The sequence below is a fragment of the Microcaecilia unicolor genome, chromosome 8 (assembly GCF_901765095.1).
Source record: "Microcaecilia unicolor chromosome 8, aMicUni1.1, whole genome shotgun sequence".
In the NCBI taxonomy this organism is placed as follows: domain Eukaryota; kingdom Metazoa; phylum Chordata; class Amphibia; order Gymnophiona; family Siphonopidae; genus Microcaecilia; species Microcaecilia unicolor.
The window spans coordinates 36685559-36709711 of NC_044038.1; the positions used below are offsets into that span (position 1 = coordinate 36685559).

The 24153-nt window shown below is 41.5% G+C and overlaps 1 protein-coding gene across 1 annotated transcript in view; it reads right to left on the reverse strand.

The window, feature by feature from the left end:
• Positions 1-24153, reverse strand: part of PARN (poly(A)-specific ribonuclease) — a 201257-nt gene that overhangs the window by 15182 nt on the left and 161922 nt on the right. Inside the window, 1 exon segment of the mRNA XM_030211049.1 lies at positions 10975-11171. Within this exon segment, the coding sequence (XP_030066909.1) occupies positions 11048-11171 (124 nt within the window). The 3' untranslated portion in view covers positions 10975-11047.

Consider the following 24153-nt stretch of genomic DNA (forward strand, 5'->3'; position numbering starts at 1 on the left):
TGAATTGCCGCTCCTCAGAACAAGCTAAAGCAAGCCCAGGGTCATAAGATCTGGATCCCTGGGACTTACTATGGTATTCTCCTTAAATGATAAAAATGAAAGTGAGAGGGAGCCAGAATTGTATGCAAATATATCAAAATCCTTAACCGGCTAAGAATAATGCAAATCGTTCTCCTTGACTAAGGAAGTCATTAACTACACAGGTAATTTCTTTACTGTTTCCTACACTGGCTACTCAATGGTTAACAGGCAAAAAGTTCACAAAGATTCATAGCTGCTGACAAACCAAAGGAATCTCTGTAGGAACCAACAGATAAACTAAGCATTGGAACCAAAACCAGAAAGGAACACTGTAGTACATAATCTTAATTCATACATTCCTGAGCTTCACAACAGTGCCAAACTTTCCTGCAAAGGCTTTCCTCTATTGTACAAGCCATCATCCTCATCCAAGAAACATCAAGTTAATAGAAGCCCGCAGTTAGTAAACGCCTAAGCAGGTCACGCCCAAACCATTAGTAATCACTGTAAATATAATTCAAATACGCAAACTATGGACTCTACAAAACCCACAAGGGGTTGGAGGGAGACAGTTAAATCTCTAGAAAAGAGTGCTTTAACCTTTTAATGGCTATAAATCTTAATGCATAAGAATCCCAAGAAATTTGCACTGGGTAATTCTTTAGGAATGTAATAACTGAAAAGTCAAAACACAAAAATATTAATTAAAACTTCCTAAAAAAAATGAACAATTTCAACTCATTTTTTTAATTACTTTCCCTATAGGGGAAATCATGAACATATTAGTTGGGGCAGCTTGTTTGTAAATTTTATCCTGAATTTGGTACCAACATGCACTATTAGCATGCTCATGTGGATTCAAAGTGCTCCCCAACTTACAAATTAGTGAAGACCACTGTATTGGGGGGTGGGGGGGGGGGGGAGAGGAGAGAATGCAGAGACGCAAAACACTAAAGCTTATAACAAACTAACTTTGCAAGTGCACACTTACAGAGTGTCAGAATGTCACTCATGTTTCCCCTTCTATCTGTAAACTCATGCATGTTTGTACAAGGATGGTATGTGAAAATACATGATAAGTTCCTCTCATTACGTAGGACAGGGGCTTTATGAGGCGAGTGCATGTATGCTTCCACCTATGTGAATATGTGAACATGCCTGCACCTGTGTGTTCCTGTTTGTGCCTGTACATACGAACGGACAAAGATGGACAGAGTTTTCTCAACAGATATGAAACGTGCTTAATGTTGACAAGTCTCCACCAATCCAATTTAAAAGACTGGCAAATTTGCTATAACTATGAAATTCATTGCCAGAGAATGTGGTAAAAGCAGTTAGCTTAATGGGGTTTTAAAAGGGTTTGGATAACTTCCTAAAAGAAAAGTCCATAAGCCATTATTAAGATGGACTTGGGGAAAATCCACTGCTTATTTCTCGGATAGCAATAAATCTATATGGCTTGACTTTCTCCAATTAAAAAGTACAGACTACTAAAAAATATATATATATATAGGAGAAAGTCCCTCTGAACACTTGCAATTAGCAACAAGGTGGCGTCTCATATCACTTAGCACGAATACTCATATCACTCCCATGGTGACTCTACATACGTGCATTTGTTGTTAGAAACAAATGCACGTATGAGTCACCATGGGAGTGATACGAGTATTCGTGCTAAGTGATATGAGACTCCACCTTGTTGCTAATTGCAAGTGTTCAGAGGGACTTTCTCCTATATATGTATTTCTAGGATAAGCAGCATAAAATGTATTGTACTATTCTGGGATCTTGCCAGGTGCTTGTAACCTGGATTGGTCATTTTTGGAAACAGGAAGCTTGGCTTGATGGACATTCAGTCTGTCCCAGTATGGCAACGCTTATGTTCTTATGGCAATTTAATACCCTGTATGTCCAGCTACATAGAGCAAAAGGAGATTACAATGATTGAGGGCCCAGAAGTGCAAGATGGCTATGCGAACACAATAATGTAACAATTAAGGATATACCTTCTTATAGTATTCCACTAAGCATTTACTAATTTTATGTGGCATGAAATGAGTATTTAATGACAGATTTATTGAAGAATGTAGCACTTTAATTCAATGCATCTAATAAAGAGAATGGATTACACATTTTGTTATATGAATTTAATTGCCAATTCTACTGTTTCTTTGGGTTTTATTTGACATTTCAGCCTCAGTAAACGACAATACTGCATGAGCAATTTTTCTGATCACATGTCCAGCTATGCCCTATTCATTCCAATTTGGGCACTTCACATGATTGCCTCAGATTTAAAAGGACACTTTCAGGACTATTAAAATGAGAATGATGAACATCCCTAAAAGCATTATAAGAATACTGCTGCCACTTGCATGTCTTTTAGCCTTTTTTTAGAAAAACATTTTCAATGAAGATGAAGGTCTTAGGACCAGGCTATGGCGCACTGCAACGAATGAAGCTGTTTCCAGCTGTGGTGTGGATGCAAACCAAAGCAACCAGATCTACAGCAGCTTAACAAGACGATCAGCAGAACAAGCCAAGCCTGTTTATTCAGCATCTCTCTGCTGATATATCACCATCACAAATATACCCACTTGGGTCCCTTCAAAGTGAAAAGCCCTAATTAAAAAATTACAACAAACTGTGGATGAATTGCACTGCTTGAGGTGCACCTGAACAAATCAGCTTGCAAGCATTTAAACCAGAGGTTTTCAACACAGTCCTCTCAGGGCACACTCAGCCAGTCAGGGTTTTCAGGATATCCCCACTGAATTCAATAGGGGTATCTTGAAAAAACCCAAATGGCTGGGTGTGCCCCAAGGACTGGGTTGAAAACATCTGATTTTAAACCACCCACAAATTCTTAAGTGTATAATGCAATAAAAATAGCATTTGTACTGAAAGTTAGTTAAGTGGGTCTCCTTAGTTTCACATATTTTACAAGCTAATCTACACTGGATGGGAGCAAAGCAATGAGTTTTTATCAATAGAGTTTCTGCATTTATTTATGGTACTGCCCTTTAAAAGCTTTTTGATATACTATGCACACAATTCTCCAGTTTAATTAACTGGAAAGTAGTTTTCATTCACTATCAGCTCAATGATCAAAACTCTGGTGCTGCATGAACAGCTCTGGAGTTCACTGATACAGCAGCACCCAAAACTAACTCCCTCATGATCAAAGCTAATAGTATGCAAATGATATGCCATGCTATTAAGCTTCAAACATGAGAGAGCAAAGCAGGCAGATGGCACCTGGCATATGCATCAAAGTTGTGTGTTAAGCACAACTTTTGAACGCATGCCCAGGACACTGACTGTCACTGTCAGCCCTGGGGGTCCACTGGAATCTCCCCATATATGCAAACACCTAATGGTCTAGTAGGACCCCTGTCAAGGAACCCACCATCACTCTGGTGGCCTAGTGGCACCCCCCCAAAATCCCTAGTCCCTCCTCCTGCTGGGCACCTGTCAAAATGGCGGCTCCCAACCCTACCCAGTGCATCCCTGGGATGTTCTGGGCAGGGCTGGTCACCGCCATTTTGAAAGGCAACCAGCAGCAGGAGGGACTAGGACCGCATCCTCCTCCAAAGTTAAGGCCACCAGGGTGATGGGAAGTGGGATCCTTGACATCTGTGAAAAGGGGCCTGATGTGTTTCGAAACACTAATACAGATAATTTTTAATTAATTTTTTTTAGTGGATCATTTTTATGTATCTCAATAAAATACTACCACAGCTTGCAAAGACGACACCCATTTCCATAACCTAAGAACAGAAAACAGAATCTAACCTCCAACCCCCTCCCAAAACAATAGCTGGATATCCCACCCCCTGAAGCTCTTCCCAGAAGATTCACTGAGAGGCGCAAACAGGAAAAGGGAAAGATCAATCAGGGATAAAGAGGGTGGCAGGTAATGAGGAAACAGTTGGGACTCTGACAAAGGGCAGTGTGGGGGGGGAGGGGGGCAACTGGAATGACTGGGGCCCTCATTTGCACATCCTCCCGCAGCTTCTGACCAGCTGGGAGTCCTTGGCGGCTCCCCCTTCCATCCCTCTCCAGGTCTCTGGGCCTGTGTTCCTCACTGCTGACTCTCTGCCTTTATTCTGTTTATTTTTATTGCATTATACCCACATTTACAACCTAGTGGTAGATTCAATGTGGCTTACAAATTGAGAATAGAAAAACAGGTTACAAATTAGAAGCAAAGAGGTTGAGCAAAAACAGTAGCAGAATAGTCCATGCAGGATCCATTTAGGTACATGGGTAAGGAGTGGTGGCCTGTTTGCTGTTTAGGCTAAGTGTTGTCATGTAGGAAAAGTGTTTTGAAGAGGTGTGCTTTCAGGTGTTTCTGGATGGTAGGTAGTTTATGGATTTTAGGTTTTTTGATAAGGAGTTCCAGATTGTTGCAGACTTAAGAGAAGCTCATTGTGTACACGTTGGAAGTGGAGGGTTAGGTAGGATCTTACATTCTTGGTTGTGTTTGCGTAATGATAGGGTAATTAGGTCAGGACATGGATGGTGTGAGGCTAAAGATTATTCTGTAAGCCAAGGTACAGATCTTGAAGGATGTGGCATGACTTAATAGGTGGCCAGTGTAGGTTTTGGAGCACAACTTCTTGCATTTTCAAATCAATTTTTGCCATAGGTAAAGTCTTGCTGCAGTAATTTGTGCAGTGTTTGGAGTTTCTTTAGTGTCTGTTCCTTGCATCCTGCATATATTCCATACAGTAGTCTACATGTGCAAGGACCATAGTTTGGACAAGCGAGCGAAAGAATCTCGTGAAAAGTAATATTTTTAATACGTTTCATTTTCCACATTGAAAGATTTTCTTTGTAGTGTTTTTTACTTGTCTATCGAAGGATAATTTGTGATCTATGGTGATTCCTAAGATCTTCAAGTCATCTGTTATGGGAATGGTTGTTCCCATAGCATTGCTAGATGTAAAGTGATCAGTATTTTATGGTGAAGTATGAAGCAGTGAGTTTTTTCCCTATTTAGTTTCAGTTTGAAAGTAGATGCCCAAAGTTCTATGAGATTTATGCCGTCTGTGATTTTGGTATTAATTTCAGATATCTCTTTTTGAAGGGGATAAAGATGGAAATGTCAACTACGTATATGAAAGGGTTGAATCCTTGGTCGGAAAGATCTTGCAAGGGGGACCATCAGTAGGTTGAATAGTAATGAAGAGAGTGGTGAACCCTGGGGTACGCCGCATTTGCTTTCCAAGGGTTGCAGATCATGGAGTTCAGTTTCACTTGGTAGGATCGGGTAATCAGGAATCCTCTGAACTATTCGAGTACTTTCCCCTCCTATTCCTATTTTGTCAAGGACTCTTTGTAGGATGGTATGATCAACCATGTAAAATGCAATGGACATGTCAAACTGTAGTAAGAATACTATTCCCAGTTGCGATTTCATGTTTAAATTTTGCTAAAAGTGTGATTAGTACCGTTTTGTGCTCTGGTGGGTCCTGAAGCCTGATTGGGATTCATATAGAATAGAAAACTTGTTGAGGTAGTTTGGTTAGTTGCTTGGCTATGATACCTTCCATTATTTTAGTCATTAGAGGTATGGATGCTACTGGTCGGTAATTTGAGGTGTCATTGATTTTTTTCTGACATCCCTTGGGATTGGCGTAAGAAGTATGTTGCCCTTTTCCTTTGGGAACTAGCTTTCTCGGAACATGAAGCTTTGTTAAGAGGTAAATTGGTCAACAAAATGATTTGGAGGAGTGTTCATAATATAGCTGGGGCAGGTGTCAAGTGTGCAGTCAAGAATTTTCTTATCGCTTGTGTTATCGTCTCATTGGTAAGTTGAGCAAAGGTCGTCCAAGTTCTGTCTGCTGGTGATTCCTCTAGAAGGTAATAGAGTTTATCTATTAGCTTTTCAAGGTTGGTTTAAGTTTGTGGTATACTCTTCCTTTGGTTGAAGATTACCATTTTCTGTGCTGATTTGTGTGTGTGTGGGGGGGGGGGGGGGGGGGGGGGGGGGGGTGGGGGGGTGTGGGGGGGGGGGGGGGGGGGGTCATCGTTCCCTCTAGTAAGAGGTTTGATATTTAATAGGGTATTTACAAGTTTATAGAGTTTCTTAGTATCTTTGTAATTTGAGCCTACTTGTTCTTTATAGAATTTTCTCTGAGCCTGCCTGGTGCTATTCTTATACCTTTCTCGCGCCTCCCTTCAGGCTGTGATGGTGTTTTTGTTTTCTTCCAAGTTCATTCTTGTCTTCTAAATTGGGTTTTTAGCTCTTTCAGTGTATCACTGTACCATGGAACCGGTTTTCTAACCTGTATGTTTTTGGATTTCATGGGGGCTATCTCATTTAGTACTGTGGTACATCTTATGTCCCATTCTATTATGAAATCTGCAGAATCAGTTTGAGGTGACCAGTGATCATCATAGATGAAAGACCAGAATTTAGTTGCATCAAGCTTTCCTCATGAGTTATGAATGGTCTGTGATTGTGTTGGGGTGATCCCTAGTTCTTTCCACTAGAGGGCCATGCTTAGCTTGAAGTAGTCACACCATGGAGTTTCTGTCCAGCTTTGGTTTTGCAAAGCATAATCCGGTTGGGTGAGAATCTGTATGCTTTTAAGCCTAAAAGAATCCCTTTGGTATGTGTAGAGGGCGCTGGTGATCACTGGAAGTCCCAGAGGTTGCAGGGAATTCAACACAGTCCCTAGCGCTTACAGTATTTTGATTTTCTACGTGTGGTTAATGTCTCCTATTATCAATATGTTGGAGTTGGTTGAGTAGATGTTAGAAATACAATCCATAAAGTTTGTTTGGACTGTTTTCCAGTTTCCCGGAGGTCTGCAGAAAAGTACACAACTTACGTAGGAGGTAATTTCCAGTTGTGGTGTATTGGATTCTGTAATGGGTTCCACTACGAAGAAGGATCTGTACATGAGTGCAATGTCGCCTCTATTTTTTCCCGGTTCTGGTCCAATTCAAAATTTTGTATCCAGGGGAGCATAGGTCTAGGACTATGGGGTTGTATCCACATTTCGTTTAGATAGATCAGTCCTGGGTCTTTGTCCAGTTTCCAGTCTGATTGTGTTTTGTTGACTGCTGATCTAGTCTGTCAGCAGAACTGAACACATGTTGATTCCCTCTAGCTTGGAGCCTCCCTCTGTGGCATCCCGCTTCCTCTGATGGAACCTTCCTGTTTCCTATGGACGGGACACTACAGAGAGGCTCCAGGCTAGAGAAAAGAAGTGTATGTTTAGCACTGCCAACTGTAAAGGCAAGTTCAGAGGGCTGCCAGGAGGAAGAGGGAGAAAGACGCTGGCGCATGGGGGGTAAGGGGGAGCTTAATGCAATTAACACATTAAAATTGTGTTAAATGCCCACCTCTCGTCTTGTGAATTTTGGCATGTCCTTTTTCTGAAGCTCTACACATACTATAGCTCAGCGTAAACTGAAAAGTAACAGTGCTGCGCTACCCATTCCACTCCACTCATTTTACATCTCCCCTCAGCCATCTTTTCTCTCCAAGCTGAAGAACCTAAGCTGCTTGAGCCTTTCCTCATAGGGAAATCATCCCATCCCCATTATATTTTCATTTTCATTACCCTTCTCTGTAACCTTTTCTAATTCCACTATATCTTTTTTTGAGATGCGGTGGTCAGAATTGCACACAATATTCGAGGTGCGGTCGCATGGAGCAATGTTATCACGTCCTCATTTTTGTTTCCATTCCTTTCTTTGTCATAAGGTTCACAGGTACCATCCTTTGTAAGCATTTTCAAGGGTATGCAGTTCAATTTAGAATCCAGCTATGCACCTTGAGGCACAGCCAACTGAAAGGCTCCCATATGCTTTGATATTTTATCTACCAGTGTAGTTAACTAAGTGTGTTTAATAAAGGCATGAGCTGTATGTTGATCATAATTTTTCCTTTGCACAAGTAAATGCACAGAGGGTACCTACATACAAAAAAATGACAGAACCAGAAGGAAATCCTGAACCTGTCAATTGCTTTAAGCTAATTCCTGTTGGTGTACTCTAGGGCATCCTGTATATTTTCCTATAGCACATTAGTATGCTTTGCCAATCATTTCTATCATCTCTACCCATAAATAAAGTGCAACATCAGAACATGTACTCACCAGTACTTAAATGTACTTTGTGGTCAGGTGACCAAAAAGCAACAGAAGCAGTATCAGATTCCAAGCTAAGTTCTAACAAGGGGGATCTTTCATCTCTGTGATAATCATAAGACACTGAATTTATAAGAAAATTCAATTCAGCATATTGAAGTTGCCATACCAGGTCTGTAAGTAAAAGAACCTGAAAAACAAAGCCTGCATCCAGCTCGACATAGTCTTGACACAAAGCCTGCATCAGCATGGCTCATTAATTCATTGCTCCAGATTGGAAATTTTTATATATCATTGGCTCCAGCATGCTGAATGCCATGCTACCCTATTATGTAAGGCAGATCTTACTTATTGTTTTAATTGTTTATTGTCCGCATGCCTGAAAGCTATTTAATTGGGGTACATTCAGATACAGTAGATATTTGTTACTACCCTTCAACATGCCAGTATGCCTGTTACTCCATATCAATACCATCTCTGAGCCTTAGATATGGGCCTAGAATAGCTTTCCTTAATTTCAGAGGACACCGATGTAAACCATTATAGGAAACCTCAAGTAAGCCTGAAGTGATGTTACTTTAGGAAACAGTGGATAACATGGAGATCACAAAAAGTATGAATGGGACACTGAAGCCAGCTATAATACTTATCCCATGACACTACTGCACCATTTTAAGCAATTAGGTATTTTTCAAGGGAAATTATTTCAAGAACTGTGGTATGCTATGCATCACGGAACACATCAGATCCCAGCAGGATACTGAACTGGAGAGAACTTCAACACACTTGTTTGGTATTCCTAGGTAGCACAGGTCAGGAATGTTACCATATACTGAGTACATGCATTCAATATTTAATGAAATTCAGATGTAACCCAAAACGTAAATATTTGCACTGCTCAAGTATAATGTTGGTTTAAAAAAAAAAAAAAAAAAAAAAGCTTTGGAGGGAGAACTTATTAAATCTCAGAATATATCAGCCACCCTAATCAAGGAACGAGATATTTTTGCTCGCAAAATTATTTACTTAGAAAATCAAAGTCGTAAGGAACAACCTGAGATTTATAAACTTTCCAAAATCTCCCTTAATTGTTCCCTTGGATATGCTGAGAAAATATTTTCTAGAGGTACTGGGAATCCCAGCAACAGCTTTCCACCTGTTGCTAGGGCCCAGTACATAACTGGAATAAAAATATAGTTGAACAACCTCAGGCTGCACCGGACTTAGATTTGACTCATTTCCTGGAAAGCTCCTTGGATATAGTGACTGAAAGGACTACCTTATTAGTTACCTTTGCATTAGAAATGGACAGAAATAATATCTTTCGGACCTATTTTCGCCATATGAATATGGAATTCCTGGGTTCAAGAGTCCAGATTTTTCCAGACTGGCTAGAGACACCAGAAAAAAAAGAAGGGAATTCTTGTCTTATAAGGCTAGAACTCTCAAGCTTGGAGCGGTTTTTCCAATTAAAATTTCCATGTAGATGTCTGGTGTCATTAATGAAAATAATTACGTTTTTTTTGAACCCTTAAAATTGTTACAATTTATTGAGGCACAAGAAAGTGTGGGAAAAACCTTTAACTGCCTCCCAGTGATAAATGCTATTATGTAGGCTATCAGGTTTATGTCTGCTCTTGAAATTTCATTTCTACATTTTTTATGTGTTTTCTTTTTACCTAGTACTTGGATCCTTTATTGATTTGTGGACAAGAGAATAGAGAAATATTTCCTTTTAATCATTTGTTTGGATTATGATATTTCTTGTACATTTCCAATACATTTATGTTGATACTAGTAAAAAGCCCGTTTCTGATGCAAATGAAACGGGGGCTAGCAATGTTTTCTTTTGTGTGCATGTGGGAGGTGTGTGTCCCCTGCCCTCTGGCCTCTCTCCCCTCCCCCCTCTGAGTCCTTCACTGTTACAGAGCCAGCGATTTGATTTCGTGCTCTGCTGTTTTCTTCACTGACTGTGTTACAGAGAGGGCGGGGCAGACACTCATAGGGAAACCGGATATATCTCGCCCCCTTCACACTTCCGGCTGGAGGCTTCATAGAACGTTGGTGTTGCTTTTTATATAGAGAGATGTAAATGTAAAAAGATATAAAGTATGAAAAAAAAAAGCTGTATTTTGTTTTTTTAAGTTTACATATTGGACATTCAATTTACATCCCCCTTTCTTGAATTCTGATTTGCTGATTTGTTAAAGGACCTTTTTGTCATGGGCTTTGGCCTATATTATAGCAAACTTGATGGAACTAAGAGGAATCCCTACTTGCTGCTGATATAAGTAAAATAAATAAAAAATAATGTATTGAACAGTATGTACCTAGAGGAAATAGGTATTAAAATCAATTGCTCCACTACACTCCTTCACCTTCAAGAACTCTGGTTTTGCAAAAGTAAGTGTAATTAAAGGTACATGCCAGAAAAAGTTTAGAATACCATTGTGGGTAAGACTGGTTTAAAAACAAGCCAGCCAAGCTAATTTCATTGGAGCTGAGTGAACAGCTGCTTCTAATAGCTGAAGAATAGCCTGAGCAGTAAATCAGGAGATCATGCGCCACATACTCTGGACTCAGGAGTGAGGATCACTGCTGTCATGGCCATAAGCCAACTACCCATTTGGAGACACTACCCTGACTGAATAATTCAAGTGTACCCCACAATTAACATTTAAGCATTCTGTTGCATAAACTAAGGATCTTACAAGGCTGATTAACTCATCTTGTACGCACTTGTAACCATATCCTAATGCATACAATGATATGTGCCCTAACCCAGTTCTATAGCCAATGAGTATCAAATTAAAGCAGTAAGTGTTTGAGGACGCCTAGCACCCACCTGCTGGTACAGCTTCGTCCTTTATTTTGGGGGAAGGGTTGGCTTGCTCCTCTTTGTATCTGAAATAGATTCCTCACCGGAATCTGTTTGGATCTTGCTCTCCACTTTGAACTTCTCCTTCTTCCAAATCATCAGAGCCTGTTTCCTCTTGAATAGGACTCATACTCATCTTTCCTGCTGCACTGTGAGCTATAAAACTGAGAATAAAAAGACAACACAATAGGTTACGTGGTATGAGATTATAGTGAATGTAAAATGGAAGCTCTTTTGTTGTAACCACAATACACACGCTAAAGCATAAATATTTCCTGCCATTAGCTGCAGTGCGAAGTCACAGAACTGCATCTGATGTTGCAACTTCATTATCCTATATATTGCCATATCATAAACCAAGTCCTTTAATAAAAATTTCAAATGGAAAAAAATTTAAAAAAGAAAAATAAATCTGAAGACTATGAATTGGTGTTACTAACTATAGAAAGGTACAGAGGGTCAATGAACATGAAGGGAGATGGAACAGCTCTCTTATGGAGCAAGGTTAAACAGGATATGGGAAGAGAGGTTTATAAAAGCACAATTCTTCTGAAGTATTTAATGGAATTGCCATTTACTCATCAGATAGTGCTGGATTAGGAATACACTTACAAATTTAAGGGGGTATCTTTTTTCAGTTAACACAAACCACAGAATTTACCACCAGAAGATGTAGTCAAGGCTAGCATGGATAAATTTAGGAAGAGATTAACAAGAATTACTGATATGAGGAACAGGGGACTGCCTTGCTACCCCCCCTCAGGATCTACCAAGTATTTCCACCCCTGGAGATAGGATATGGGCTTGGACCATTGGTCTAAACCAGTGATGTAGCCACAGGGGCCTTGAAGGCCTGCCTCCCCCCCTGCGGGGAAAGTCCTGCCAGCCAAAGAAATGCAGTGTGTGAGCCACTCCCCTCCTCCTTGCACTGCTTCTGTAATGCAGAAGTTCATAGCATGCGTCCTGCTGCTGATGACGGGTCTTCTTGTGCATACACAGTTCACACAAGAACTGAGCAAGTTCAAAGAGTCTTGGAGTTGGCGGCAAACTTCCGCATTAAAGAAGCAAGCGCAAGGAGGTGGGAAGTGGCTCACGTACTGTATTTCTTTGGCTGGAGGGGCTTCAGCATCCCCGCCAGCAAGGGCATGTTAATGCACACATGGGTGGGGAAGGGGAGAGGAGGAATATGTAGCCCTTCCAGTCCACCCAGGGAACCCCCCAAAACTGAACAGCTGGCCTAAGCCTCTGCTTTAACTTCACTTTTATAAAATGAAATTTCATGAAAGAAAGTAGACATGACAGCCACCAAAATAATTCTCTCTTTACTTAAGCAAACTGCAGTCCAAGTTCAATACAACTTACACATGTGTTCTGCAATTGACACAGTTGAAGCTGCACTGAAAAAAGTTCAGGAGCATCCCAAATATGTAGTCAGCGATTAGCGATATGGAAAGGATAAATCTTGAGAAAATGCATGAAAAGATGCCTAGTTTGATGTACCTCTGCAGACAACAGAAGGAAATCAAAAGAGGCCAGTGCTACATGAGTTTACAAAGGACACTAGGTAAAGAAAGTGCATTGTGTAATTTATGCTTGTCTCCCCCCACTGAAGCAGCTTTTCAATGGAGAACATACCATTTGGATAACCATTTTTCATCAATGCCACTGCACTGAATGCACAACCTGTAATTCCTCAGAGGTTCTAATGCATTCCAATGCATTCCAACTAAAATTCAACACAAAAAAACATACTGCCTCACCATCTTATCCCAATACACACCTATAAACCCACAAACTGTTTATAAACACCCCAGGATACACCCTTCCTATCTCGGACAGCCTGAAAATTCTTGGCGTTACAATTGACCGGAACCTCTCACTAGAGAACCAAGGCGAAATCCACAATAAAGAAAATGTTTCACTCAATGTTAAAACTCAAACGCGTGAAACCATTCTCCCACGGGAAATATTCCGCAACTTGATGGTACTAAGCCACGCAGACTACTGCAATGGAATTTATGTGGGATGCAAAGAACAAATCATAAACTTCAGACTGCTGAAAACACAGCAGCCCAGGCTTATATTTGGAAAAACGCAGTTTGAAAGCGTCAAACCCCTCCGAGAAAAACTGCACTGGCTCCCAATCAAAGAACATATTGCTTTCAAAATCTGCACCCTGGTTCATAAAATTATTTACGGCGAACCCCCGGGATACATGACAGACCTCATAGACCTGCCAACCAGCTCGAAACATACCTAAATCTCCACTACCCAAGCTGCAAAGGAATCAAATACAAATCAACTTATGCATCCAGCTTTTCCTATTTAAGCACACAACTATGGACCGCACTGCCAAAAGTCATAAAAACAAATGTATGACCACCTAAATTTCCAGAAATCACTAAAACAAACCTGTTCAAAAAGGCATACCCCACCAACCCAACATAAAAGCCTGAATATCTGCAACACAACAAAACCAAAGCTCGTAATGGACATAACTCTTCCTCTCTAAGATCCCTAATGTATCTGTCACACATGAACCTTTTTCTACCACAACATCACCTTGCATTTGTTCATACCGGAATTGGCGAACGCAATACGGTACTATGTAAGCCACATTGAGCCTGCAAATAGGTGGGAAAATGTACTACTACTACTTGACATTTCTAAAGCGCTGCTAGGGTTACGCAGCGCCTGTACAATTTAACATAGAAAGACAATCCCTGCTCAAAGAGCTTACAATCTAAAGGACAAATGAACAGTCAGTCCGATAGGGGCCGTCAAATTGGGCAGTCTGGATTTCCTGAAAGGTAAGAGTTAGGTGCCTAAAGCAGCACTGAAGAGGTGGGCTTTCAGCAAAGACTTGAATATGGGTAGGGAGGGGGCTTGGCGTAAGGGCTCAGGAAGGTTGTTCCAAGCATAGGGTGAGGCGAGGCAGAATCAGCGGAGCCTGGAGTTGGCGGTGGGTGGAGAAGGGCACTGAGAGGAAGGATTTGTCTTGTGAGCGGAGGTTTCGGGTGGGAATGTAAGGGAGATGAGGGTAGAGAGGTTAGCGAGGGGCAGCAGACTGAGTGCTTTGTAGGTAAGAAGGAGGAGCTTGAACTGAATGCGGTATCTGATTGGAAGCCAGTGAGTGACCTGAGGAGGGGGGTGATATGAGTATAACGGTTCTGGCGGAATATAAGACGTGCGGCAGAGTTCTGAACAGATTGAAGGGGGGATAGATGGCTAAGTGGGAGGCCGTGAGGAGTAAGTTGTAGTAGTCAAGGCGAGAGGTAATGAGAGCGTGGACGAGAGTTCAGGTGGTGTGTTCAGAGAGGAAAGGGGCGAATTTTGCTGATGTTAAAGAGGAAGAAGTCGACAGGGTCTTTGCTATCTGCTGGATATGCGCCAGAGAAGGAGAGGGAGGAGTCGAAGATGACTCCGAGGTTGCGGGCAGATGAGACGGGGAGGATGAGGGTGTTGTCAATGGAGATAGAAAGTGGGGAAGAGAAGAAGTGGGTTTTGGTGGAAAGACGATGAGCTCGGTCTTGGACATGTTCAAGTTTCAGGTGGCGGTTGGACATCCAGGCAGCAATGTCGGATAAGCAGGCCGATACCTTTGCCTGGGTCTCTGCGGTGATATCAGGTGTGGAGAGATACAGCTGGGTGTCATCAGCATAGAGATGATACTGGAAGCCATGAGATGAGATCAGGGAGCCCAGGGAAGAGGTGTAGATTGAGAAGAGAAGGGGTCCAAGGACAGATCCCTGGGGAACGCCAACAGATAGGGGGATGGGGGGTGGAGGAAGATCAAAGAGAGTGAACTCTGAAGGTGTGGTGGGAGAGATAGGAGGAGAACCAGAGCCCTGGAACCCAAATGAGGACAGTGTGGCAAGAAGTAAATCATGATTGACAGAGTCAAAAGCGGTGGATAGATCGAGGAGGATGAGGATGGAGTAGTGGCCTCTGGATTTGGCAAGGAACAGGTCATTACAGACTTTAGAGAGTGCTGTTTCTGTCGAGTGTAGAGGGCGAAAAACCGGATTGAAGTGGATCGAGGATGGCATGAGAGGAGAGAAATCAAGGCAGCGGCTGTGGACGGCACGCTCAAGTATTTTGGAGAGGAAGGGTAGTAGGGAGATGGGTCGGTAGTGGGAGGGACAGGTAGGGTCAAGTGATGGTTTATTCAGGAGAGGTGTGACTACGGCGTGCTTGAAGGTGTCAGGGACAGTTGCAGTGGAGAGAGATAGGTTGAGGATATGACAGATGGAGGGGGGTGACAGTATGAGAGATGGTGTTAAGTAAGTTGGTGGGGATGGGGTTAGAGGAACAGGTGGTGCAAATGTGGGATACAAATGTAACAAATAAATAAATAAATAAAATAAATACATTGTACCTTAACAGTATCTGAACTGATGCTTTATGGTTTCAACAGATTTATCAGAGCAAGCCACTTTGCAACTTTAAGTGCAGGTGGAGTCTCTAAGGTACAGCATTAGCTGCCTCTGCTTACACTTTAATGGTATGATTTCACATTTGCTATCAGTTGACATGTAGGTGGTTTCTCTTTTGTGGTATTTTCTGTAGGTACAGAACAAGAGAAAAGCCTTAGGGGTATATTCTATAAATAGTGCCTAAAAATCGGTGCTGAAGAGTGCGTCCTTTATAGAATCATGCTTAGGCATAAACTGCAGTTAGGCCTGCTACGAGTAGGCTTAAATGCAGGTACCTACAAGTTAGGGTGCAGTTTGGCCATATTCTATATCAATGCACATAACATTTGGGAACGCCCCCAGAAAACACCCCTATCCACACCCCCAAATATGTACATGCGTTAGGATTTATGCATACATCATTACAGAATACGATATGTGTGTAATTGTTGCCAATTAGTGCTAGTTGGTTATCACCCAATTATCAGAGCTGATTGACTCGTTACTCAAGTTACACAAGTTAAACTGGGCATAACTCTTACCGCCATATACAGATTTTGGTCCTTAGTGGATCAAGCCCTTAGATGGATAATAGCACTACATATAGTTTTGTGTGGAAATGCCTCTACAGAGCAAAGCTCAGTTTCACACAACTCAAAAACATGCTCTTTGCTGAAATTAGTGATGAAATGCTAGTTTTAGGAAATAAAATGATAGACTTACGAACATACAGGTTTTAGTCGCCTGGTATTGATGCTAACAGGTTAGCAAGTGACAAATAACACTGAAAATTTAGTCTAGCAGGCCTAGACTGAACAACTACTGAATGAAAACCTCCTTTCAGGAGTTTCTTGATCCATAATCTACCTGACCAGTTATCACCATTTGTGACAAGTTCCACTTAGTATTTTTTCCAGTTTTATCTTGTTCCCATTATATAAGTGAAATAACAGCCATCTTAGTTCAAAATGCACCATCCCGCCATTCCACTTAACAATGAATGTTCAAAAAAACCCATGTGTTGTTAACCACAGTATGCTCACTTAATCCTGTGCCCTGAATAAGCTGCTGCATGTCAGTGGGCTATGCAGCCTAGGCGGCTCATCTTACTTTTTAAAATCAGCCTCTACATGGTGAAATGCAATTCCTCCCACTGCTTGCTGCAGTTACCATAGAAAATAAAAACAGATGTACATATTTCTTGCTGTTCCTAAGTTGAATTTTGACTTGCAGAACAAGTATTCATCAGCAACACATTACTTGAATTTCTTTTTTCACAAAATAGGTATGAACGAAGTGACACAAAGCTCTACTGGGGTTTAAGCAATGGTATTACATTGCATACCATCTGAATTAATTTACCCTGAATATGGATGCCACTGACTTTTACTGCTGCCAAACTAGAATTTGATATTACTACAACAGTATGTTTGAGCTCTGTTGCTAAACTGTGTCACTGGCATAAATCTAAGCCATTTAGTTTAGTTTAACTCATTAAAAGGCTTTCCATAGCACTTTTTGCAAATCGCAAAGCAGTTAACAACATTAAAAAAAAAAAAAAAAATCACATAATACATACAAATCATTTAACCAACATACTATGGAATCAAGTATGTCAAAACAGCCTACAGTCGTACAGCTACATATCTACTGCACAGGAAAGTTCAGCTGTTAGGTATCCTTTTACATGCTAGAATATTATTTCAGAAATCGGAACCATACACTTAAAATATGGGATGACCTATCTGTGGCTCAGGGGCAGCACTGCATGATACCATATGGAAAAGTTCCAGGTTCAATCCTCAAACAATAAGGGTGACAGTGGCCAGACTTACCCATGATGGAGGCCTGGGGTATGGCTCTGAGCCTCAGGGCAGTTGGTGTAATGGCCAGAAGGATGGAGGGGTCGATTAAAAAAAGGGAAAAGTCTCTGGGTAGCCGTGGATGAAAAAAAAATATCAAAATGAAGTGGGATGTTTTGTTGCTCTATGCAAGATATTAACGGATCTGAGGCACATGCAACAAAGTGAAGATACTTACCTATAGCAGGTGTTCTCTGAGAACAGCAGGCCATTCATTCTCACATGTGGATGACATCCCCATCATCTGGTGCGGCGCATTAAAGAGTAAATATGCCTTTAAGATCACACACAGCATGTATGAGTGCCTTCCCACCTGCCGCGAGAGCATGGGACCAGCAGTACAATACTATAGCATGAAATCAACTCCAAGGGGAGGAGGGAGGGTATATGAGAATAAGTGGGCTGCTGTCCTCAGAGAATACTTGTTACAGGTAAGTATCTTCACTTTCTCCGAGGACAAAGCAGGCCTTATTCTCACATGTGGGAATCCCTAGCTACCAAGCTCACCGAAAAAAATCATTGGTCAATTAGAACTCACAATGGCAAGGTTAAAAACCAATTAACCCAAAACTGTGCAAGAGTTCAGCCTGTAACAGAACAAAAAAAGGCCTGGGGGGAGAGGGGGAGTTGGATTTTAGACCCCCAAACAAATCCTGCAGCACTGACTGACCAAAATAGAGTTGCCAACTAGATCCAGATTTGCCTGACAGGGTTGATCCAGTCCCGGCCTTACACCATGCCATGCAGGGACTTGTGGTTCTGATTTCCCTATTGGCTTCTCTAAGAAAAGCCAGGCTACAAGTCCCTGTATGCATTGGGGTAAGTCCAGGACTAAAGCAACCATGTCGGGCAAATCTGGAACTAGTTGGCAACCCTAGTCCAAACCAACTATCATGTCGGGTATCCTTCTCAAGGCAGTAGTGAGATGTGAATGTGTGGACTGAAGACCACATTGCAGCCTTTCAAATCTCTTTCAATGGAGGCTGACTTCAAGTGGGCTACCGACACAGTCATAGCTCTGACATTATGAGCCTTGACAGGACCCTCAAGAGTCAGCCTGGCTTTGGCATAAGTGAAAGAAATGCAGACTGCCAGCCAATTGGAGATTGTGCATTTCCCGATGGCAACTCCCATCCTGTTTGGTCTGTAGGGCCTAGCCCGCTACAAGTAAAAGGCCAATGCTCGCTTGCAGTCCAAGATTTGCAGTGCCAGGATGGGCATGAGGTTTGGGAAAGAATATTGGTAGAACAAAAGACTAATTTAGATCGAATTCCAACACAACCTTAGGCAGGAACTTAGGGTGCGTGTGGAGAACTACACTGTTGTGATGAAACTTAGTGTAAGGTGGACCGCTACAAGGGCCTGAAGCTCACTTACCTTGCAAGCTGAATTAACAGCCACCAAAAACAAGACCTTCCAGGTCAAGTACTTCAGATGATAGGAATCAAATGGCTCAAAAGGAGCTTTCATCAGCTGGGTGAGGACGACGTTGAGGTCCCATGACACAGGTGGAGAATTTAATAGAGAGCTTTGTCAAAAGCAAACCAAAAGCTGTCTAGAGATGGGCTCTACATGGTGATGGTAAGCACTAATTGCACTGAGGCAAACCATTACAGAGTTAGACACGAGACCAGACTCAGAGATGTGTAGAAGGTACTCAAGCAGGGTCTGTGTAGGGCAAGAAAGAAGATCTAGGGACTAATACACCTGATACAAATCTCAATGTCGATGCAGACACCAAAGCTGATACTGGGCTCCACAAAGTTTTTCGTTGAGCCTCTCTAACCAGCTGAGTTATTTTCTTTTATACGAAGGCAAAGAACACAGCTGGAAGTGGTATGTTTAGGTCTCAAACACTGAAGACACCAAGAATGAGTGTCTTTTTCAGAGTGCACCGGGTACAGCACTTAAAGCCACTGGGAACCTTTGATGGCACGAAGGAAAAACAGCCATGGCCAAATCAAACAGCTTGATGGTGCCAGAAAAAGGGGCAAAGAACCAGAAAAAAAAAACAGGGAACAAATCCTGACCAGAGCTCAGGCCTAAGAGGTCTTAAAGAGTGCAAAAAGAACCCCAAGAAAACCTAAACATGTGAAAAAATACCTAAAACAGTAAGGGAAAGGAGAAATAAAGGCACAAAAACGAAAAAAAAAAAAAAAATAGGAGAAAAAAAAATCTCCCAGGGACGGCACAACCTGCTCAAAAAGGCAAGTCATGCCCCAGACAGTGTGAGGAGCCATGGATTATGTGTCCTCTCCTCACAGCACATGAGACTGCTGGTCCAACGCTCTTGCGGTAGGTGGGAAGGGGTTGAGACACTGTGCATGCTCTTAAAGGCATATGTGAGAGTATGGCCTGCTTCTCCTCAGAGAAATTAAGCTACTTAATTGGCTGTGTATCCCAAGTGCGCGAAACAGAGTAGCCTTCCAAAATGTGCTCTCTCCTTTCCAGCATTTTGCATATTAGGATACATAATTTATGTAGCTGAAAATGAAAATACAAATCTGAGTATAGTAATGTACTTATTGCAAGCTAATTTTATCAGGTTTTTCTTCTGAATTGGAGGGAGAGGGGGATATTTAGTACATAGGTTTAAATACACAATTTGTATCTAGAACCTCTTCTAAGGAAAGCTGAACAAAGTACAGAATAATTTTCAAACACCCCATTATTTCACCAAAGAGTCTCTACCCATTTAACTCGTTTTTCTACTTGCCACCAACTTCAAATGTCTCCCCTTATCAGTTTTACTCTGTATATGTTCTGTATACATTCAATGAAAATGGCAGACTAAAAATTTAGTATGTTCAGTTTCCTCTTCCTCCAATATAGTATTAAAAATGAAACAAAAAATTCAAAGCACTTATATTTGATGTACACAAGGAGGTCTTACCACTGTCACCTACCAAAGCCTGTTTTAAAAAATAGATTACTCTGTTAAATAAAAAAAAAAAAGATGTAACAGATGTACTATTAGATCACTGATTTGGCCTTTAACAGCATTCTTAAATACATACCAGGACACTTTAGTACATGGACATAAACCAGCATTCCGCCATAGATACCATTACACACACAGGTCTAGCAAGAACCAGGTATACAAATAAAATGTTGGCGAGAGGAGCCACACTTGGTCAAATCAAACATATTTGATTAGCATTAATATTAGATTATGAACGTTATTCAACAGGATGTGGTGATCTCAGACAGCTGACTGAGCTCCTCGGGCTGTATACTGCTGTCATGCTACCCCGACTGTTAGTAGAATACCAGTAGTTGTTAAATTCAGCAGGAACACCAGATTTAAAGAAAAAGTGTCTAGGAAAGGTTTACTCATTCCCCCATTTATGAGGATACCACAAATCTTCATAAAATCAATTTGATACCATAAGACCCTTAAGATTCTGTAGTACAGTGACTAGGAAACTTTCTTTTTAATAATCTATTTTATTTTATTTATTTATTTATTTTTTTGTTACATTTGTACTCCGCGCTTTCCCACTCATGGCAGGCTCAATGCGGCAGGCAATGGAGGGTTAAGTGACTTGCCCAGAGTCACAAGGAGCTGTCTGTGCCAGGAATCGAACTCAGTTCCTCAGTTCCCCAGGACCAAAGTCCACCACCCTAACCACTAGGCCACTCCTCCATCTACTACAAGACTGCAATTTCTATATGCTTAATGACAGTGTAAATGCATTAAAGGTATACAATAATATGCTGGCAACACAATCTGAACAGAATATTGCAGGCACACCCTCAATCATTATTGCAACCACACAAAATTGCCCCTAAGTTGGTTATACTAGAACCTTCAATCTTCATATTGTTGGCTAGCAGAGTTTTGCTTTATTATATCACTAGTAAAAGAGGCCCGTTTCTGGAGCAAATGAAACGGGCGCTAGCAAGGTTTTCCTCCCCAACACCCCCCTTCTCCCTCCCTACCGACCCCTTCGTCGTTCTTACTCCATTGCTCCGCACCTCCTGAACGCACCGTACGCCACTGCTCCGCCCTCGGTGTGTGACGCCATTGCTCCGCCCTCGACGTCATCACGTTTGACGCGAGGGCGGGGCCCCAAGACGGTGATTTCGGTGGCTTCACCACCACAAACCCTTCAAACCCGTTTTGATGAGGGAAGTGACGTCAGTGTCCTCAGAACGTTGAGGGTGAGTATTATTATATAAGATGCCTGAATATGCCCCAAACTGGCAAAGCTTGGAAAATAACCAGGGGTTGGCCTGGGATAGGATCACCTTGGAAAACCAGGTGTTGTGGGTTACTGAAATCAAAGGCACAAAAGGGCTTGACTGCCAAAGCTCATGCAAATAAAGGTGTGTATAATACTACCAGTGCTGATTTTTAGCCAGATCACTGACCTGGAACCCTTGTGAAAGTTTTCTTTTCTTCACTGAAACTTACCACTGTTCTATTAACTACCACAAAACTTCACAATGTGAAGAAATTCAGGTAAAAACTGTGCAAACTATAATTGCTGATTTAAAGAAATGTCAGCTAGAAGAAAGGAAACTATCCCAAGTTACAGAAGATTACATGTCAAAACCCTTTTGGTCTTTGAACAGGCGGTGATCATTTAGTGCCTTTATGGAATCTTCCCCTCATATAGAGGATGGGGGCACTGGGAATACTTTAAGACGACAGCTGCCTCATCCTCCTGCCACTAGTTAATTTACATCCTGCCAGCAGGACTATGAAACTTGAGTAAGACTTGTGCTTAGTACCTCAAGATTTTGAAGCAACTAGTCAATTCTGTCTCAGAAATAGCGTGACGTGTGAAAACAAATTGCCAGCAGGTAGGTGGTGCAAAATAGTTTTAAACACATTCACAAACAAGTAAAACTAATCCCGCCACATTAATAACCTAACATAAAAGCAGTTGCTCTCAGTCTTGTCCTCACGACAGACCCAGTCAAGTTTTCAGGATAGCCACAACATAAAGGAGCTAGAGCATCGCACAATGGAGGCAGTGCATGCAAATTTCTCAGTCATACTCCCTAAGGATATCCTAAAAATGCCACTGACTGAGCATGTCCTAAGGACTGGGCTGAAAACTACTACTTTAAGGAACGCAGGCTTTCACATCCACCTGCTAAACAACCGATTGTAAGAATGAAGCCCTGGCATGGTCTCCAAGGCTGTTCTGGTATATACTGCTCTAGCATTTGCTTGGTTTGTGATCTTCAGCAAAAAACACTACTGCACAGCAAAAAGCAGGATTTAGGAAAGACACCAGAACACTTAAGTTCAAGGGATAACTTCTGCCCCATCTACCCAAGCTCTGTATTCCATTAGTGACTTCCTACTGTAGGGTGACCAGCCCCGCCTCCCACCATCGGTTCTGGCACAGACCGTATAAGTCTGCCCAGCACTATCCCCGCTTCCCAACCACCAGTCCCGTCTCCCAACCACCGGCTCTGGCACTGACCGTATAAGTCTGCCCAGCACCATCCCCGCCTCCCGCCACCGGCTCTGCCACCCAATCTCGGCTAAGCTCCTTAGGATCCATTCCTTCTGAACAGGATTCCTTTATGTAGATTAAAGCTACATTTTTTTGTGTGTGTTTTTTTGTTTAATCTCCTTTTTTTTTCTTTTTGTGCTAGACTGAGAGAATCATGTCCCATAGAATTTATCTATACCAATATCTTTCTATATAAAGTGTAACTACACTGGGAAGATTGTATCACTTGTTCTTTGTCATTTTAACCACAGACAAAACTGTTAATGTAAAAAATTTAAAAACACTACTTGCCACATTTAAACTTAAGAGATCACATCCTTCAATCATTCCCTTTGATTCCAGATTGTTGTAATGGACAGCCCCTTAAAAACAAAGGCTGTATTTCGAGAAAGGCTAAATAGATGAACACAGATTTGTTTTTGCACTTTGCCAGGCACAATCATCATTTCTAAATGTACAAATCAAATCCAGTGTGCACAAAGCAATTTGATCTTCTAGCCTTATCAATAGAAATCAAACAAAATAAAACATGGAAAACCTTATGGATAACCTTAAGAGTGGACTAACACGGCTACCACACTCCTCTATCTTCTAGCCTGAAATGCTTGGGTAGAGCTATCCCTTTGAAAATGAGAAATAAAGAGAAAAATGCCGTGCACACAAAAATTATCACAATACAACTACTGAATTGATCTTGTATATAAAGTCAAAATAGTAGAAATCTCTTTTTACAGCAGCATGTTATAATTACAGTTGCTGGTGGATGAATGTACCGCTTCTTAAACCTGAAGAACGTGTAAATATAAATAACTGGAATGCTGCCCAGTTCTTCCCACGAGACAGTATCCTGGAATTTGCTGACTATGTAAAAGGAGCAGCCTTTCTCCATGTCAAATAAGTCAGCTTGATTCCAAAAGCAGGCTTAGGGATGAGAAATCTCAAAGCATTTGAAGATGTTCTTCAGTTACCATCAAACTGGTATTTGGAGTCACCACCCATTGAGTGCATTTTCAGAAAAAAATACTCTCATCTGTAGCTACTGATGCTAAACAGGACATCCTTTCACATACTCCATAAACATTTTACATACACATCCATTTTAATCTTCTGTCTGTGCTTCACTGATTCTTTCCAAAAGGCTAATACTAAGATAGCACCTCCCACCATTTTGTATTTACTGCTCATGTCTCTCCATCATACCTCACACTTATCCCAACATAGTGATGCCTATCATACGTGTAATCTTTTCTTTACTATGTGAGCTCTACAGATACTTGCTATGTAGCTGTACGCCTCAAACCTGTCCAGTATTTCTACTTTCCAATAGCCGCATTACTCGTTTAAGTTCCTTCCAGCACTGGGAATGCTGGCAACATACTCAGCAAAGCTTTTCTA